The sequence below is a fragment of the Saccopteryx leptura genome, chromosome 3, assembly GCF_036850995.1.
Source record: "Saccopteryx leptura isolate mSacLep1 chromosome 3, mSacLep1_pri_phased_curated, whole genome shotgun sequence".
Taxonomy (NCBI): Eukaryota; Metazoa; Chordata; class Mammalia; order Chiroptera; family Emballonuridae; genus Saccopteryx; species Saccopteryx leptura.
The window spans coordinates 135,582,172-135,603,397 of record NC_089505.1 but is presented as its reverse complement, the minus strand read 5'-3'; the positions used below and the strand labels follow the sequence as shown (position 1 = coordinate 135,603,397).

The 21,226-nt window shown below is 36.4% G+C and overlaps 1 protein-coding gene across 8 annotated transcripts in view; it reads right to left on the bottom strand.

Moving 5' to 3' along the window:
- PATJ (PATJ crumbs cell polarity complex component) overlaps positions 1–21,226 on the bottom strand; it is a 411,472-nt gene that overhangs the window by 240,940 nt on the left and 149,306 nt on the right. For 7 of the 8 annotated variants that reach the window (XM_066376436.1, XM_066376442.1, XM_066376441.1 and 4 more), the window contains exons 23-26: positions 20,471–20,542; positions 18,828–19,005; positions 13,116–13,226; positions 8,618–8,695 (exon numbers count right to left, since the gene is read on the bottom strand). In XM_066376436.1, coding sequence (XP_066232533.1) covers positions 8,618–8,695; positions 13,116–13,226; positions 18,828–19,005; positions 20,471–20,542 — 439 coding nt within the window. The remainder of the gene's footprint in view (positions 1–8,617; positions 8,696–13,115; positions 13,227–18,827; positions 19,006–20,470; positions 20,543–21,226) is intronic. The other variant, XM_066376440.1, reaches the window with a different exon arrangement.

Genomic DNA, 21,226 nt, shown 5'->3' with positions numbered 1-21,226 from the left:
GCGCCTCACCGGGAGTGAGAGGTGGCTGGCCAGATATCCTGGTCGGCGAGCACAGATAGTGGGCGCCCGTGTTCCTGGACAGAGGGGCAGAGTCAGAGGTCTTTGTGTGGGCTGAAGCCCTGCCTGATTATACTAGCGGCTCTGACTGATTGAGCCTTACCCAGAGACCTGTGCTGAGTGGGAATAGAGTGGGGATTTGCCAGCTCTTTGAGCTTCTTACTCTCCAGACAGAGGCAGCAGCAACCCATAGCTGGATCATCAGGCTACTAATTCAGGAAGGAAAGACTAGGAGAGAGGCTCCGGGAATACGGACTCTCTCATTGGCGGAGCCTGCAAATGCTAATGAGCCTCAACTGCCAATGAGACTGAAGCCCAATATATTACATCGCCATAGAGACTTATCAACTGCACACCTCTACCTAAGCGTGGCACAGGGGCAGGACCCGGGGTACAGAGTCACCGACCAGGAAGAGGGAGAGAAAAAAAAAAGCAAGATAACCTCTAAAAATCAAGAATAATCCAAAGACTTTATAACATATCCCATTTTATTATATTTGTTCGTTTGTTTCCTTCTTGTCTTGATTATTTTCTTCCTCTTCCAATTTGGTTTAATTCTCTGCTGGTCTTACTCTCTCCTCTCCTTGAACTACACTACCCATAAGTGTTACATCTCCCATTATCTTTTCTTTCGTCTTCCTTTCTCTCTATGAGGGTTGCACACCAAAACCCTTAACTCTATCTCTCTCTTTCTCTCCTTTTATTCTTTTTTCTTCTTTTTGTGTTTTCCTCTTCTTTTTTTCTTTGTTCTTCCCTTTTTTTCTTTTCTCCCTCTATATTAGTTTCTTCTTTTCTCCTTTACTTTTCCTCTCATTCAATCCTCAATCACGAACAAATTACTTTATCTGGGACTCAAATATTTTTTTGTGGCGCTTTGGGGGTTTTTTACTTCGCTTTTTTAACTCACTAGCAGTGCTCCCAACCCAGGCTCTCCATTTTATCTAGTTCTTGCTCCACTAAATACAATAGTAATTTTTTAATTTTTTTCCCCTTTTTCCTGTTTCCCTCTTATTCCTCTCATCATATCTCTTAGTCAACCATCACCTAAAAGCAAATTATTTTATTCATGACCAAAATTTTTTCCTTTTTTGCATTTTGTGGGTCCATACCCCCTTTTTTGCCCCTTTATCACTTCTCCCCAACTCAGGCCCTCCATTATAGGTCGTTTTTGTTCTATTTAGCACAATATAATTCACAGTTCACCACAAGATTTTCTCAAGAAGGAGGGGAGAGGAGAGGAGAGAAAAAAAAGGGGGGGAGAATAATAATTTTTTTTTATTTATTCTTTTTTATTTCTTATTTTTATTTTTTTAACTTTTTATTCTTTATTAGTTCTCATTAATACTATCAACAAAATGAACCTCAGATGCCATTAAGGAAAAAGAAATCAAATATCATGGATACAAAAGACAGAGAGGTAGCACAGATAGATGAGAAAAAAATCTATGGAGAAAAAATTTAATATATTGGAAAACTTGGAGCTAAATGACAGAGAATTTAAAATAGAAATCCTAAAAATACTCAGAGATATACAAGAAAACACAGAAAGGCAATTTAGGGAGCTTGGAAAACAACTCAATGAACACAAAGAATATATTACCAAGGAAATTGAAACATAAAAACAAATCAGAGATGAAAAACTCAATTCACGAGCTGAAAAACGAGGTAACAAGCTTAGCTAATAGAATAGGCCAGATAGAAGGTAGGATTAGTGAAATAGAAGACAAGCAACTTGAGGCACAACAGAGAGAAGAAAGAGACTCAAAAATTTTTAAAAATGAGAATGCCCTACAGGAATTGTCTGACTCCATCAAAAAGAATAACATAAGAATAATAGGTATATCAGAGGGAGAAGAGAGAGAAAATGGAATGGAGAATATATTCAAACAAATAATAGATGAGAACTTCACAAGCCTGTGGAAAGAACTAAAGCCTCAAATTCAAAAAGCAAACAGACCTCCAAGTTTTATTAACCGCAACAAATCTACTCCAAGGCACATCATAATGAAATTGGCACAAACCAATGACAAAGAAAAAATTCTCAAGGCAGCCAGGGAAAAGAAGAATACAACATATAAAGGAAGGCCCAATAGATTATCATCAGATTTATCAACAGAAACTCTACAAGCTAGAAGAGAGTGGACCCCAATATTTAAAGTCCTGAAAGAGAGGAACTTTTAGCCATGAAATAATCAGATTCATATGGAACTATAAAAAAACCCCGAATAGCTAAAGCAATCCTAAAGAAAAAGAACAAAGCTGGGGGCATTACAATACCTGACTTCAAACTATATTATAGGGCCACGACAATCAAAACAGCATGGTATTGGCAGAAAAATAGACACTCAGACCAATGGAACAGAATAGAAAGTCCAGAAATAAAACCACATATATATGATCAAATAATTTTTTCAAAGATTTTATTTATTCATTATAGAGAGGGAGGAGAGAAAGAGAGAAAGAGAGAGAAGGGGGGAGGAGCAGAAAGCATCAACTCCCATATGTGCCTTGACCAGGCAAGCCCAGGGTTTTGAATCAGCAAGCTCAGTGTTTCCAGGTTGATGCTTTATCCACTGCGCCACTATAGGTCAGGCTGATCAAATAATTTTTGATAAAGGGGCCAACAACACACAATGGAGAAAAGAAAGCCTCTTCAACAAATGGTGCTGGGAAAACTGGAAAGCCACATGCAAAAGAATGAAACTCAACTACAGTTTGTCCCCTTGTACTAAAATTAATTCAAAATGGATCAAAGACCTAAATATAAGACCTGAAACAATAAAGTACATAGAAGAAGACATAGGTTCTAAACTCATGGACCTGGGTTTTAAAGAGCATTTTATAAATTTGACTGCAAAGGCAAGAGAAGTGAAGGCAAAGATAAATGGATGGGACTACATCAGACTAAAAAGTTTTTGCTCAGCAAGAGAAACTGACAACAAAATAAACAGACAGCCAACTAAATGGGAAATGATATTTTCAAAAAACAGCTCAGATAAGGGCCTGATATCCAAAATATACAAAGAACTCATAAAACTCAACAACAAACAAACAAACAATCCAATAAAAAATGGGAAGAGGACATGAACAAACACTTCTCCCAGGAAGAAATACAAATGGCCAAAAGATATATGAAATGATGTTCATCTTCATTAGTTATTAGAGAAATGCAAATCAAAACTGCAATGAGATACCACCTCACACCTGTTAGGTTAGCTATTATTAACAAGACAGGTAATAGCAAATGTTGGAGAGGCTGTGAAGAAAAAGGAACCCTCATTCACTGTTGGTGGGAATGTAAAGTAGTACAACCATTATGGAAGAAAGTATGGTGGTTCCTCAAAAACCTGAAAATAGAACTACCTTATGACTCAGCAATCCCCCTACTGGGGATATACCCCCCAAACTCAGAAACATTGATACGTAAAGACACATGCAGCCCCATGTTTATTGCAGCATTGTTCACAGTGGCCAAGACATGGAAACAACCAAAAAGCCCTTCAATAGAAGACTGGATAAAGAAGATGTGGCACATATACACTATGGAATACTACTCAGCCATAAGAAATGATGACATTGGATCATTTACAACAAAATGGTGGGATCTTGATAACATTATACGAAGTAAATCAGAAAAAACCAAGAACTATATTATTCCATACGTAGGTGGGACATAAAAACGAGACTAAGATACATTGATAAGAGTGTGGTGGGCCTGACCCATGGTGGCGCAGTGGATAAAGCGTCGACCTGGAAATGCTGAGGTCTGGAAATGCTGAGGTCGCCGGTTTGAAACCCTTGGCTTGCCTGGTCAAGGCACATCTGGGAGTTGATGCTTCTAGCTCCTCCCCCCTTCTCTCTCTCTCTCTTTCTCTGTCTCTCCCTCTCCTCTCTAAAATGAATAAATTTTTTAAAAAAATTTAAAAAAAAGAAAGAGTGTGGTGGTTACAGGGGTGGGGGGGAGGAAGAGGGGGAGGAGGAGGGGGAGGGGCACAAAGAAAACTAGATAGAAGGTGACCGAGGACAATCTGACTTTGTGTGATGGGTATGCAACATAATTGGTTGACAAGATAACCTGGACATGTTTTCTTTGAACATATGTACCCTGATTTATTGATGTCACCCTAGCAAAATTAATTAAAAAAAAGGAAAGAAAAGAAAAGAAAAGTAACCTAATGTTACTTTTTTTATCCTTTTGAAGAATCCTTCCCCCAAATTCTCAGGAAGTCCTGATTGGCCCTAATGTACGTCTGTGAATAAGGTTGTCCCAAATGTTTGATTCAGTTATAGCTTTCCCACCCCTTAACTGATTGGAGCCTGCAATAAATTAAAAACAAACCAAAATCTCTATCACAGACAATAGTGGAAATATTTTCTTGGCCTTGGCTTTAGCTTGAGGTGTAAAAAAAAAAGAAAAGAAAATCCAGTGTTCCTTGAGAATTCTTTACAAGCCCAGACTTACCCAGGTTGGAGACCTGAATTCATTCTGTGTGGCCCCAAAATTTCCAAGCCAAAATACCAGACAAACACACACACAAAAAGCTTGCAGAGTTTCAATGATATTAAATAAAGCAGATGTTGAGGCATTACTAAAGAATATGACATATTAATAATAGGGTCATTCCCTAGGAAGATACAAAGATTTTAAATTTGTACACACCTAATAAATTAATTTGAAGAAATATAAAATAAAAACTGAAGAACTAAATAAAAAATATAGCCCTGGCTGAATAGTTTGGTTGGTTGGAGTGTCACCCCGAAGCACAGAGGTAGCCAGTTCGATTCCCTGTTAGGGTACATACAGGAAAGTCAATTCTTCTCCTCCCCCCTTTTTTCTCTCTCTAAAATCTATAAACAATTTATAAAAAACTATAAAAATAGGCTAATTTTGCCATCAAAAGGGGAGATGTTATTCTGACCCCCCAAAAAGTCAGTCTGTATGTAAAATATCTGGATAAAGCAATTAATTAGTTTGCCCTAGTGACTTTATATAATAACTTATACCTAATAACTAGATAGTAGCTATTCTTTTAAATCACAAATATACATTTACAATAACTGACAATGTGCTAAGCCATAAAAAAATCTCAACCAATATAAGGAAATATTACACAAAACACAATCTCTGATTATAACTAAAATATATTAGAAAATAATAACAAGTTTTTAAAATATACTGAAGTAGAATTTTAAACATATACAGTACTTCTAATACATTTGGGTTATAAAGAAATACTAGGAGCTAAAAAATACAACAACGTAGTACTGAACAATAGAAATTCAACTTAAAATCTTGGGATGCAACTAAAGAGGAACTTGGAAAATAAATTATTTTAGAAAAGAAAAATGGCAAAAAATAAATAAACTCTATAGGTAGCTAAAAATTATTACCAGGAATAAAGGAAAAGAACCCCTAACAAAGAAAGCAATATAAAGATGAGAACAAAATTAAGAAGAATACAATAGAGAAGACTAACATAGTTCAAAAGTTAATTCTTCAAAAAGAGGAACTAAATAGGCCCTGGCTGGTTGGCTCAGCAGTAGAGTGTTTGCCTGGTGTATGGAAGTTCCAGGTTCGATTCCCAGTCAGGGCACACAGGAAAAGCAACCATCTGCTTCTCCACTCCCCCCCCCCCCAGCCCTCTCTCTTTCTTGTCTCTTGTTTTCTTCCCATTCCACAGCCATGGCTCAAATGGTTTCAGCAAGTTGGCCTCAGGTACTAAGGATGGCTCCATAGACTTGCCTCAGGTACTAAAATAGCTCGGTTGCCAAGAAATGGAGCAATGGCTCTAGATGGGCAGAGCATTGCCTAGTAGGGCGCTTGCCTAGTGGATCCGGTCAGGGCACATGCAGAAGCCTATCTCTACATCCCTGCCTCTCATTTAATAGTAAAAAAAGAAATAGAAAATAACTTTCAAGATTAAGAATATACAAAAAATAAACTATATTCAGAACGAAAAACTAACTACTATAGAGAGCATAGATAATATAAATTATGAGAATACCTAAAGTACTTTATGCTAACAAGTGTAAACAGTTAGGTGACAGCATATTCCTAGAAAAGAGTTAGTAACCAAACTGACTCTAAAAGAAATAGAAAATCTGAATAGTTTAATAGTTATTAAAGAACAGAATCAATTTTTAAAATTTTTCACACATAAAAAACACAGGCCCACAATGGCTTTAAAGGCTAGTTTAACCAAACATTTAAGGAATAGATAATTACTACATTACACAAACTCTCGAGAATTAAAAAAAAAAGATAGAAAAAAATATTCTTACTATTCATTTTAGTAGCCTAATATAACCAACACCAGATAGAATAGGACATAAATAGAAAATTCTAGTCCAATCTCTTTCATGCCCATAAATAAAAAAATGCTAAAAGAAATATTAGCAATGGGCAAAAAATATCATGATAAAATTAAGTTTAAGCCAAGAATTCAAGATTGGTTAAACAGTACAAAAATCTATTAATTTGCTTTACCACATTAAGGGATTTAAAGAGAAAAAAATTATACACAAAAAGACACACACACATTATTTCAGTGAATGTAGATAATAATTTAATAAAATTCAATGCCAATGCAATTCATTATAAAAATTCTTAGCAAAGTAAAAATACAAGAGAATATAAAATTATCCTTAAAGATTAACTAGAAAAATTTACAGCATCATATTGAATGATGAAACAGTAACAGCATTTTCTTAAATATAAGGAGAAAAAAAAAAGAATGTTAGCTATCATTACTTCTATTAAACATATTAAAGAGCTTAGCAGATATAATAAAACAAGAAAAAAAAAGATTGTCAAGGAGAAAAGAAAAATACCTTTATTATTAACTATATAGAAAATCCAGAAATAAAGTCAATAGACCTAGTATTAAAATTTGAGATTCAGATTCTTACTGAAAATACTTTATAGAACACATAACCAAAGACACTAGAAGGCTCTACATAAAATATTTAATCAATTTATCTTTAGTCAGTGGGTTTATAACAGATTTTAAACTTTTTTTATTTTAGCATTTTGGTTTACCCAGTATCCTACACTAGATTTTACTTTATAAAAGAATAAAAGTATGTTATAAGATGTCAAATAAATATATAAAAGTCAATTTTATGTCTATGTACTATAACAAACAAAATATAATTTAGAAATATTTAAAAGCAATGCAAATATATAAGGATATCTAGGAATAAACCAAAGATTACAATATTTGCTGAAGAAAATTATAAAAATAGAAAGAAATAAAAATTTAATGAGTTTTAAAATGGTATATCTTATATATACCACATTAATGGTGAAGAAGGCTCAATATCGTAAGGCTGTAACTTCTTTCTAAATTAAACTAGATATTTGACACAATTCCAATCAAAATCTCCTGAGAGCTGTTTTTGTGGAATTTAACAAGCCAATTCTAAAGTTTGCCTGGAAAAGAAAAGGACACAAATAGGTAAGACACTGCTGAAGAAGAAGAGATATGTAAAGGAAACTGTTCTCCTAGGAGACAAGATTTATTATTCAGCTTGATAGGTAGTGCAGCATTTGTGCTGGGAAGACAAAGAGAAGGCTCAGAAACTGACTCCCTCTGATAACCTGAGATATGACAGAGGTTGTGTTGCAAATCAGTGGGTAAAGGAGGGATCTTTATATTTTATTTATTTGAATGTATTGATTTTAGAGAGAGATGAAGGTAGAGTGAGATAGAGACAGAAACATAGATCTGTTCCCGTATGTGCCCTGACTAGGGACCAAACTGGCAACCTCTGAATTCCGGGATGCTGTTCTAACCAACCAAACCAGCCAGCCAGGGCAAGGAGGGACTATTTTTAAAGAGTAGAATAACTAGTTATCCTTATGAAAAAAGAAAATTCATCCCTTCCTGACACCATATCCTAAAATAAAGTTTAGATCAACAAATTCTACTAGAATAGAGGTTGGAAAACAGGAAGGGATGATTAATTCTTACTGATGGTAAGAAATGTTTTCTCAGTCAACAGAATCCCTGACCTGCTCCTTGGAGGATAAAAAGTAAAACCAATATAGGAAGTGGATTTCCAGACTGAGAAAACACCAGGATCAAAGTCTCAGAAACTCCTACGTGTGCAGGGCATTTTCTGGGAATGGATAAATACAGTACCTCTACCTGGATACTCAACAAAATAACAGCCTGACCAGGCAGTGGCACAGTGAATAGAGCTTTGGCCTGGGACATAGAGGACCCAGGTTTGAAACCCCGAGGTCTCTTGCTTGAGTGAAGGCTCATTTGGCTTGAGCACAGGTTTACCAGCTTGAGCGTGGGGTCACTGGCTTGAGCAAAAGGTCTCTGACTCAGCTGTTGCCTCCCCGGTTAAGGAACATATGAGAAAGCAATCAATGAACAACTAAAGTGCTGCAACAAAAATTGATGCTTCTCATCTTCCTGTCTGTCTGCCCCTAACTGTCCTTCTCTCTAAAAACAAAGCAAAAAAACCAACATAACATTCTTATTAATTGCAGCTCAGATAGGCAAAAAGGAACAAAAAACATTTTAAAAGCTTGAAAGGTTCAAGTTACCTTTTCTTTTTTTTCTTGGGTGTCTTGGTTCTGGTTATTAGTGACTTTGTTGGCCTTGTTATGCACACTAGGAATGACCTACCACCAAAAAAAAAAAAAAAAAAAAAAAGGAGAAGGGGAAGAGAAAAATATTTAAATGTCACAATCATTACATTTTTTAATGTATTTTTTAAAAACAGTTAAAAATTTTACTTAACTCTTTGACTCCATCTATCATGTAAAAACATGAGGAGTACTATTCAAAGCAAACAATGCAACTTGGGAAGTCTGACAAACAGCAGAACCTTAAATTGGTGTGTGTCTGTGTGTGATCAAGGGGGAAATAAATCTACAAGCTTATGTGTATAGATTCAGAAAATGAAGACAAAAGACTACAGTCACAATACTGACTGTTGTCCAAATATCTCATTTTGCAAAATACAATATAAGAAGTGACCTAAGTTACTTCCTAGAACACAGAATGTATCATTTATTTGATAGACTTACCTTATTCATCATCGTACCCCTGTTCAAGTATGTTATGTAGCTCACTTGTGAACCCTTAATAATTATTTCACTTATCACTGTTAACATAAAGATAAATTTCAAATCTATTTACATCCCTGAATAAAAGCCCAATGTGACCTGGAATTTAGTATTATCACCATAACCCTGGTGCTCAGAAAGAGCATATTACATAGTTGCACTCAATAAATGTTTACATGAGTGAAAGAATGTAATTTCACAGAAATAATTTTAATCCTTTATGGTATCAACAGCATAGATTACTTTTGTTAAAAAGTGTGAGACATCAACCCTGGCCGGTTGGCTCAGCGGTAGAGCATCGGCCTGGCGTGCGGGGGACCTGGGTTCGATTCCTGGCCAGGGCACATAGGCGAAGTGCCCATTTGCTTCTCCACCCCCACCCCCTCCTTCCTCTCTGTCTCTCTCTTCTCCTCCCGCAGCCAAGGCTCCATTGGAGCAAAGATGGCCCGGGCGCTGGGGATGGCTCCTTGGCCTCTGCCCCAGGCGCTAGAGTGGCTCTGGTCGCGGCAGAGCGACGCCCCAGAGGGGCAGAGCATCGCCCCCTGGTGGGCAGAGCTTCGCCCCTGGTGGGCGTGCCGGGTGGATCCCGGTCGGGCGCATGCGGGAGTCTGTCTGACTGTCTCTCCCCGTTTCCAGTTTCCAGCTTCAGAAAAATACAAAAAAAAAAAAGTATGAGACATCTTAGGAAAATATAAAATTATTAGCATTTTAAAAAAAGGCTCCTCAAATAGCTAATACAAATAATTTTAGCATAAAACTCTGAAAGCAGACATCAAAACTTTTTTTAAAAAAATCTTCTTTCTCACAAAATAAAAAGTTTTGTCTAAATAAAATTTAAGGTTAATTTTTCTTTACTTTTAATATAGAGCCTATAGAAATAAGTTAATTTTGGAATAAAGACAGTCTCAGAAATATTTCATTGAAGTAAAAAACAATAGTAATAATACATCACCATACATTCAGTGCTTTCTACATGAACAGACACTGCAGTACTGCTTAATATTTATTTCTCTATTTAAAGCACATGACAACCTAAATCAGTGTTCAAAAACTGCTGGATCTACAAGTATATGCTTACTGTCTTCAAAAATCTTAAAAACAAAACAGAATACTTTTCCTCTCTAATAAGTCAGGATATCTGCTCACACTGGACCTACTTGTTCCATTGGAAAAAAAACAGATTACGATGAACAGCAGAGCTTTGGGATGAAACAGAATGTCAGCTGCCATTCATTAGGTTTACACTGTTTATCAAGTAGCAGAAAAATATTTTTCTGTACACATATCATTAGAAAAATTTGGAAGAGAAAACACTCATCAAGAATACTTCATCTTTAAGAAAAATAAAAGAGAGCCTATTTCTTTTTTTTTTTTTTTTGTATTTTTCTGAAACTGGAAATGGGGAGAGACAGTCAGACAGACTCCCGCATGTGCCCGACCGGGATCCACCCGGCACGCCCACCAGGGGGCGACGCTCTGCCCACCAGGGGGCGATGCTCCTGCCCCTCCGGGGCGTCGCTCTGTTGCGACCAGAGCCACTCTAGCGCCTGGGGCAGTGGCCAAGGAGCCATCCCCAGCGCCTGGGCCATCTTTGCTCCCATGGAGCCTTGGCTGCGGGAGGGGAAAAGAGAGACAGAGAGGAAGGAGAGGGGGAGGGGTGGAGAAGCAGATGGGCGCTTCTCCTGTGTGCCCTGGCCGGGAATCGAACCCGGGACCTCTGCATGCCAGGCTGACGCTCTACCACTGAGCCAACAGGCCAGGGCCAAGAGAGCCTATTTCTTGTGAAAGTAAAAAATATATTTATATATGATGAACATGCAAGATATGCATGTGTAAAAAAAAAATTTAGGCACCATTATGAAACAATGGTACTGGGAGGTACAAATGGAACATAGGGGAAAAACGAAAACAACACATGAAACAAATTGAATAAACTGAGGGGATGACCCCAATTTCAAAAGGGTTTGTTTTTGAACATTAAAATATTCCATAATGCCACTGTTAAATGTAGCTATGTTATTAAGTGGCATAAAAGCTATCCACAGAGGAGTGCAGTACAAGCCATGGGCTCTGCTCTCAAGTGTTTGCTAAGTAAATCTAAATGGATACACACATTTCTTTCTAGTATGCTGAAAATGCACTTGAGGAATTCAGGAGAAAAAGCTTTGAAAGGTAATATATTGTTGATACACCTAAAGCATCTGTTAAAAGCACGCATATAAAAAAATAAAATGCAACTCAAAGAAAAAGAAAGTACAAATTTAAACACCGCTGCTAATTCATGGTGTTAGTGAGAATTTCCATGTGAACAAGGCACAGTTAGAAATAAGGCCTTCGATGGGTCTGATATTAGAAAATGACCTCTTTTGGAGGCTTTGTGGGAAAGGCTGAAAGTAGTGTAAACTGGTCAAAAATGATTAAGCATTTGACTATATTTCCTATTTCTGTGATGATCAACACTACTGGCAACAAATGAGTCAAAGAGAACAGCATTTTGTAAAGATATGAACCTTCTTTCCTTTCATTGGCTCATTCAACAGAAATTTAGCATTTTTTGTGCTAAAAAAATGGAATGAGTCATGGACACACCATCACCTGAACATGCTTCTTTGGCTAGAGCCACAGAGAGGTCAATGTGTGATGAACCAAATGCACAATGTGACAGTCTGGTGTGCTGTGTGAGCGGGGGTTTAAACAGGATAAAAGTAGATTCCAAAATTTATAAAGTAGATTCCAAAAAAATCTATAAAGTAGATTCCAAAAAAATCTTGAATTTCAAATTGTATGAAAGCGAGAAGGCTTTATTCAGTTCACCTCTTTCAACTAGTCCTGATGCTGTGGAAACACACAGATAAGGGTAAAGGGACTGAACTGCAACTCAATGCACCACAGCAGAGCTGCCCAATGGGGTGCGGCTGCAGCCCATGGTGCGCAGACAGGTCACAGGTATGTCGAAATGGCGTACTGATGCCCCTGGGGGATCTGTTTGTCCAGTCTGACACACAATTATTATTTTCTCTGTGTCCTGACATATAAATGGTTGAAAAGCAGTGCCATACTGTACTGGAAAGCAAATTTTTAAAAAACATGCAGTTTTTTAAACTGCATGTGTGCCTATGTGTTGAACAGTTGTCTTTATTATAAATATAAAAAATAATAAACATTGCTTCCACTTACAGGGCTTAAGAGTGACAGTGCTGCACACTGCAATATAAAATACACACCCTGCCACAGACATCTGCACATCAGATTATAACCCCACACCAAAGGAGTGATTTATTGTAGCAAAAAAGTTATGATTAAATACTGCTATTTTTAAATTTAGACTTGCCAACAGAATATACAATTCAATGTGTCTGAATTTTTATAAGCTTTAATAAATATACAGAACATTTCACAGTATCTCTAGAATGTTTTTTATACCCGACCCTCTTTAGGAAACAAAATAACTGGCTCAGAAAAGTTAGGCACCTTGCTCACAAGTTAGCAAAGCTGATAAAAAAGAAATCAAGAAATCAAAAACAGTTCTCTTTGATTTCACTGCCTGTGATTTACCCCAGCACACAGTGGAATGGCTCAAATTTAATCAGGAGATCAGAAGTGGAGAAAAAGGGAAAAAACTGAAATTAACAACTAAATTTTTTATTAAGCCAATGCCTTTTCTAGGTAATAGTAAAGTAAAAATGGAAATATGTGAAAAAATACTTGGAGGCTAAAGCTTGGTTTACAGATACAGAGAATACTTTTTTTTTTTAATATTTTATTTATTGATTTTTTTTAGAGAGAGAGGAGTGAGAGAGAGAGAGAAGGGGGAGGAGCAGGAAGCATCAACTCCCATATGTGCCTTCACCAGGCAAGCCCAAGGTTTCGAACCGGCGACCTCAGTGTTCCAGGTTGACGCTTTATCCCACTGCGCCACCACAGGTCAGGCGAGAATACTTTTTAAATTTTGAAAATACGAATTAAAGCTTACTCTTGGAGTGGCAGACAAGCTCTGAACAACGAAGACCACGGGGTTTCCTGCATTCTTAATGGCCTCAACTGCTTCACTGTGTGAGGCGTTCTGTAAGTCTACTCCAGACACCTACAACACAGAAGTAATTTATTTCAGTTAGACAGGTAATAGATGTTGTGGATAGGTTAATTCAAAGTTCGTGTGTATTATACAGTTATGAGAACTGCCCAAGTCTAAAGAATTAGACCAAAGCCAGAAAAAAAAAAAAAGACTGGCCCATAAAAAAGCTTTTCTATTTTAGAACACATTTAAAGAAGTAACATTTTACCTTCAAGAGAAGACAAATATCTTAGTAACAATAATCCTAGTTAAATGTAATTATTAAAAATAGTAACTCAGTTCTTAATGGAACCTTAAGTTTCTGAGTTATAATGTCACCCCTGTCACTAAAACAGTAGTTCTGGGTAGGAGGCAGGGAAGGTGGGGGAATCTCTCTGGACTGTTCTCTCAATTAAACTGAGAAGAATGATTATTTGAAACAAATTGTCCATTATCACAACTGAGCAGTTGAATATTTCTTAAATCATGTTCAAAAAGGAAGTATGAAACATTCATAGTTTCTTTCAAAAAAAAAACAAAAACATTTTATGCTCAATAAATTTGGGTGTGTTATCCTTATTACACAATTCTCTGAGAATGTAATGTAAGAATATGCCCATGATCTCCAAGACATTCATATATTTACCAAATATATATAATTTTTTTTTCCAAATATATATAATTTAAAAGAACCAATTTTTCAAACTGATAATGTAACAGAGACCTGGTAATTGTTGGGGTGACTTAAGGGCAGTGGATAGCAACAATCTGTGAATATGTCTTTGCCATAAGGGGACCAAAGAAATAGAAATGTGGATGGGGAGGGATGTGGGATCAAGGTAGCCTTTTGTTTTTAACAACGGAGAATTACAGAATCATAATGCAGTGGAGAGGAAAAATGAAAAGTGACAACTGTGGACGCAGATCCTTGGGCGGTGAAGAGGAAATGACATCTACTGCACAAATCAGAGATTGGCTTTAGACAGAAGCACAAATAGATCGTTTGTCATTACAGATACTGTTACAAAAAAGACTTGGTATGCAGCGAGAGCAAGAGGAAGTACCCTTTTGACTGCTTCCATTTTGTCAAAGAAATAAGAAACAAGGGCCACAGGGTAAGATTAGGGCTGAGGAGGAGAGACAGGAGGTTAAAATAGTTACCTGTGGAAGTAGAATAAAACAACTGGGGAAGTAATACAGGGTTTGCGGGCAGAACTAAAGGCCCACTTGAGGGGATGGTCACGAATTTAAAATGAGATTAGACAGCATGGCAATTATTTCTCTGTTGACGCCAGAGACCTGAAATAAGCAGAACTGCACAAGTTCAGTGTAAGCAAAGAGGATCACAGGAGTTGGAAGCATATGCAAGGGAGTGATTAGGATGCTCCATCATGGATTTGAGCAGAGTAAGGAGAAAAGTAAGCACCCCAGAAGCTGAGGGACAGAAAGTGAGGGCCCTCAGGTAGGAGACAGAACCCTGGTGTGTTAAAAGGATTTAAAGACAGGTGAGTCCAAAAAATGGTGACAGATGGGAAGAAGAAAAGAGGTAAGGTCAAGGAGGCAGCTGAAGCCACATCATGGAAGGTCCAAAAGACCATGGTAAGAAGTTTGGGTTTTATTCTACTAGACATCCATTGGAATATTTTAATGCTCTGTAAAAGCTCTTTTCTCATTTGAGTTGATGAAGGATATAAATAATATTAAATGAATACAATACATAAGAAACTTTTTATAAATCACCTAATCCCAAAAAATGTTCAGCAATAAGAGAAGTAGTAACAATCAACTATTACTTCTCTTTTCCACAGTGTTACATGGGAATCACTAAAAGTGAGAATGGAATTCTGTCATATTACAGCAGAAAAATATCTTAGGTTTTCTCAGCTTTAAAATTATAAGCCAAAAGGGTGTCCATTCCCACAGATGAAAATCTGTTCTAAAAATTACATTAAATTTGAAATTCCTAGTATAAAAAATTCTTTATATGGACCTAAATTCTTCATGAAATTGTTTCAAAACAGAAATGATTATTGTTTTACTTAAAAAAAAACCAAAGTAAATAATACTTTTCACAGGGAAAAAAGTAAACAATTGACTCATTACACTTGACAAAATATATATTAAAGTGTAACATTTAAGTCTGCTGTGAGTTTGAAATATTATTGATAATATATCAGTCTAGATTATTGATATATAAATATAAATGATTAAATCTGAGACAAAACAGGGAGTTCATATTAGCATGTGTAAAAGTGATGACGGACAAGTGAGAGAATACTTTATACTCAACTGACAGAAGGGAAAGATGGGGGAGACCCAAAATTTAAAAGATAAAATAATGAACCCAATTAGCAAACAGAAAAAAAGACATGCACAAACGTGTCACTGAAGAGGATATACAGATGGCAATTAAACACATATAAAGTTCTGAATATTAATTATTAGCCATTAGGGAAACACAAGTTAACATAATGAGATATCAACGTATACATATCAGAATGGCTGAAATGAAAAACAGTGACAACACCAAATGTTGGTGAGGACGTGAAGAAACTGGATCACTCACACATTGTTGGTGGGAATGTAAAATGACACAGCTATTCTGGAAAACACTTTAATAATTCAAGACTAAAAATGAACTTACCAGACAACACAGCAATTGCACTCTTGGGCATTTATTCCACAGAAACAAGGCCTTATTTTCACTCAAGAACTTGTATTCAAATGTTTATAGGAGCTTTATTTGAATAGTCAAGAATTTGAAACTACCCAAATGTCTTTCAATGACTGAATAGTTAAACTGTAGTACTCTCATGCCATAGAATACTACTCAGCCATAAAAAGGAAAGAAGCATTGCAAATTGAATGAATTTCAACAAAATTACAGAGTAAAAAAAAAAATCCAATTACAAAAAGATACAATGATTTCATTTATGCAACAACTGTAAAATAACAAAATTATAGACATAAAAAAGCAGTTAGTGGTTGCCAAAGGTTAGGGATGGGGAGAGGAAGTATAGAGGGGTAGTAACACAAGGGAGTCTTGTGGTCAAGTTGAGCTCCTTGATTATGGTGGTGGTTATGTAAGGCTATACACATGATTAAACTTTGTAGAGCCTAACAACACAAACACACACAAATGAGTGCATGTGTAACTGGTGAAATATGAATAAGGCCAATGAATTGTGCCAACATCAGAATTTTGGTTTTGCTATTGTACTAGTTATATACGACATTAACTTTGGGGGAGACTGAGGAAAGGTACACAGAACCTCCTTATACATTTATTTGCAATTTTCTATGAGTCTATAATTATTTCAAAATAAAAAGTTGAGAAAAAAAGATGAAACTAAATATAAAATATATATTTAAAAATTAAGTTCAAATATATATATCAGTAACCAAAATTTAAAATTAATCAATATCACTTTACTTAGATGAAGATTATCAATTTAGATTTAAAAAAGCAAACTCCAGTTATATGTTGCTTACAAAAAAATACAAGTAAAACAAAATGAAAAATATAGATGATAATGAAGGAAAGAAAATACTGTACCAAGCAAATACTAAATAAAAGGAACCACACCTGCCTTAGAAGCTAGAGTATCCTTTTTAAAAAAAAGTTCATGCATTCATAATTCTCTAATGGATTCTGATTGCATTCAGATAATTCACACTTTAGTTTTCTCTTCCTGGAGTCTTCTTCCCCCACACATCCATATGGCTCACTCTCTTTCCTCCTATACTTGTTCTAATATCATCTTCTATAACATATGTATTAACTGCAACTACTGTCTTCACTACCCATCACTCCGTATCCTCCTACCTATTACTCTCCATAGCTACTTATCCCAATCCAACATTCTATATATTATTTTGTGTATTGTCTATGTTTCCTGCCATTATGCAAATTCCATAAGAGAAGGAGCATTTGGTCATTTTCTTCACTGGCATATCCCAAGTGTGTTTGAAATTCTAAAAATTTTTACAAAACAAATATAATGTAAAATTTGTATATACAGAGCATTTTTATGTGATTCTTTGATGTAAGCCTCACAATGATACTAAGGGTTTTAGTTCTCATTTCCATTTTATTTGGAAACTGAGAATAAATAAGGTGGGTTTAATAATTTGTTCAAAAACAAATAGAAAATAAGCAGGACAATCTAGACTTCAACCCAGGACCTCCAGGGCTCTTTTCACTCTATCTGAGCAAAAACATAGCAGCCAAGGCCCTGGCTGGTTGGCTCAGTGGTAGAGTGTTGGCCCAGTGTGTAGAAGTCCCAGGTTCGATTCCCGGCCAGGGCACACAGGAGAAGTGCCCATCTGCTTCTCCACCCTTCCCCCTCTTCTTTCTCTCTATCTCTCTCTTCCCTCCCGCAGCCAAGGCTCCATTGGCGCAAAGTTGGCTCGGGCAGGAGTTTGTCTGTCTGCCTCCCCCAGCCCTGTTTCCCACTTCGGGGGCGAAAAAAACAACAAAAACAACACACACAGCAGCCAATGTTTAGCATAATAAAGCATAAACCAATAACAAACAGATCCTGGGGTTGAAGATATTGAATATGGTGTCGTCCAACAACCCAATACAAAGAAATGAATCAGATTCACACCTCAGGATATTCTCAGGGTCCTGACATGCCTTTAAACCTTCTGTCTGCAAAGCCTTCCACGTGGGAACAATGGATTCCACCCTCTACTGACTCCAGAGTCAACTCTGGAAGGACAAGCATGGCTATCCCACTGACACACATTTATAAAATTTAGAGCTTATGACTGTGGGAAGGCCTGACCTGTGGTGGCACAGTGGATAAAGCATCGACCTGGAATGCTGAGGTCACTGGTTCAAAACCCTGCACTCATCTGGTCAAAGCACATATGGGAGTTGATGCTTCCTGCTCCTCCCCCCTTTCATTCTCTCTCTCTCTCTCTCTCACTCTCTCTCCTCCCTAAAATGAATAAAGAAAAATAATAAAGAAAAAGAAAAAAATTTAAAAAAAAACTGTGGGAGAAGCATGCCTACCATGTGCTTCATTTCTGTTGTTTTTGTTTTGTTTTGTTTTGTTTTGTTTTGTTTTGTTTTGTTTTAGAGAGGGAGATAGAGAGACAGAGAGGCAGGGACAGACAGATGGGGAGGGAGAGAGATGAGAAGCATCAACTTGTTATTGTGGAACCTTAGTTGTTCATTGATTGCTTTCTCATATGTGCATTTACTGAAGTCTCCAGCTGAGCCCTTACACAAGACAGTGACCATGGAGTCATGTCTATGACCTCACACTTTGGCCGTGGTCCCGCATTTAAGCTGGTGACCTTGGAGTTTCAAACCTGGGTCCTAAGTTTCCTAGGTTGATGCTCTATCCACTGTGCTACCTCCTGGTCAAGCTGGTCAGGCTGTTAAGTTTTGCAATTATTTATTTAGTCAGCTAAGGCTTCTTGTTTTATTGTTTTATACGCCACCACCCTGACTTTAGAACCTCATACAATTGTGCAAACAACGTACAAAGTAAGGCATCTAAATAAAATACACCAATTGTACATACATATATCCCAACACATAAAGAAAGAACTTCTGGCTAATTGATTATTTTACTGTTTTATAGTACATTCAAACATAAACAGAATTTTAACATTTACCTCAAGTATTTTATCTCCAGTTTTAAGAGCGTTTGTTTTTCCTGCTGGACTGTCTTCTAATACTTGTTTGATAAATATGCCTTTAAGTTCCTCTCCATTCTTCAGGCGTTTTATAACAGTTTGTCCACCAACAATACTAATACCAAGAGACACATCAGGTTCTCTAAAAATCTCAACACTGCAAAAAGTAAGAAAAAAAATTCACTGATTAAACAAGTTAATTTAATTTGTTGGACTGTCATTATAACTGTTCAATTTGTACCATATCCTTGTGACTCATATTTTATATAAATATATTTTCTAAATATATTTTTACAAATGTTAGAGAAACTGTACTTCATTCCAAAATAGTAAAATATTATCAAAAATTTATGGCATATGTGAAAGTTTGAATTAGGGATCTAAAACAATGACTACAACTCAATATTGGGAGATTTAGCTAGGCTTTAATGTTCCCATCTCCTACCACAATATTTTTTCTGTGATTAATCCTTTTCATCTACATCCATAACATTAGAAAGAATGGACTAAGAACATAACAAAGGGGTGAAAAATCAAAAGTCACCCATATTTTGGCAAGAAGCAGAGACTTTCAGAATGAAATAAATTCTCCAGGGAGAGGCCTGCTGCGCAAGCTGCCTTTCCAGTCAGCAGATTAAGTTATGCTTCTCTAAGTGGAGAACGGATTCATCTGCTCCAAAGACAGGAGAGCTTTCTTTTCTTCCTACCGCCATGTCATTTTGTCTTATTTTATTTTTAATTTATCGATTGATTTTAGGGAGAGAGAGACAGAAACATCAATCTGTTCCTGTATGTGCCTTGACTGGGGATCGAACCCACAATGTGGGTGTATCTTGATGATGCTGTAATGAACGGAGCTATCCGGCCAGGGCCTTCCACATCATTTTAAAAACATATGAGATAAAATTTGCCCCTCAAAATATTATACATTGTGCCCAAATTGCAGAGACGTGGCCAATAATTAATACAAATAAAAACAGTAGCTCAGAAAGCAGTTTCTAAGAGGTTTTAAGACAAAACTCAGAAGTTCAAGAAAAAAGACAGTTTTGGTTGGCATAGTAAAATAAGTAATGCATGAAAAGTAGAGTAGCTAAAGGAAGCGCTAAAGGAAGATAATGTTAGTAAAGTGCACGCCTTATGACTACATAAAATTACAAGAGAATACATGAGAAGATGGTCCCAACACATTCTGTTCGCTCACACAAGGCACAAATGTGGATAATACAAGGACTGGAGGGAGAGATAAATTAGTATATGACACAGTCTCAACTACTGTTGTTGTTTGTACATAAAGAAGCTTTACTGTATTCAAGGCAGCCCTATCTGCCCTGTGTAGTGAGGCAGTGATAAACTATACATAGTCTCTCACTTACTATCACAGATGGACATTTGTAAATTGCTTTCTCTGAAAGAGTATGATAAAGATTTTCCTAATATTTGGTAATAGTCATTTTGCATGGCTAAAAATCTTTAGTTAAAACAAAATGAAACTAAACTTTGGGTCAGTCTACGCATGAATAGTAATTTCTCAATCATTAGAGAATGACTGAATGACAATATAAGTTAAAGAAAAAGCAGCTGATTGTGTTGTCCTATTGAGAAATTCAATGTCATCAACATACATTCTTGGTGGACCCCAGTGGCTGAAGTTTGGAGTTTCTTCTCCTTCACCTTCTTCTCTCTCAGGTAACTCACTGAGGAGGGAGAAAAAGAAAAAAATTACACACGCAATTTATAAGACACAATCCTGTTATTAGCAGTTGCTAGGAAGTTTTTAAATTGCACAATCTATATGTAATTAAATAGTTCTTAATTTTTAAGCTTTTAAAATATTTATATCAATCGTCAACTATTCATACTAAGTAAAAATATATTGCTTTAATGTTCAACTCAACAAATGTCCATCCAGCACCAGAAAAATCATAGAATTATGACTCTATATAACATTGTTATTGGTAACATGCTATATACTATTTTCAAAAAATGTGTTTGATTTGTACAACCTCACATTTGTTTTTATACCAATATATAAAACTAGAAAGCCCGGCGGTCATACGAAATGACCGTTGTCCTAGATATTATAAATTGTAATTAAAATGATTTGTGCAAAGGTGTCTGCTAATTCAAACTGAATTACCCAGGGCAAGCAGCGAGGACGCCCCTTTGCTTACTGCCCCACGGGGTTTCCCCCTTCTACTTGCTTAATTGCTTAAAGTAGAGTGCAATGAAGGAAACCACTGCCGGTACATTTCTTAAGAGCCACCGCTAGCTCAATAAATAAAGGCGATTTAAATAATAAAATGTTAATTCACATGTCAAAGATCTCTTTGTACACAACATTTCTTGTGTAGATCTTTCCATCATTTTTAAGCTCGCCT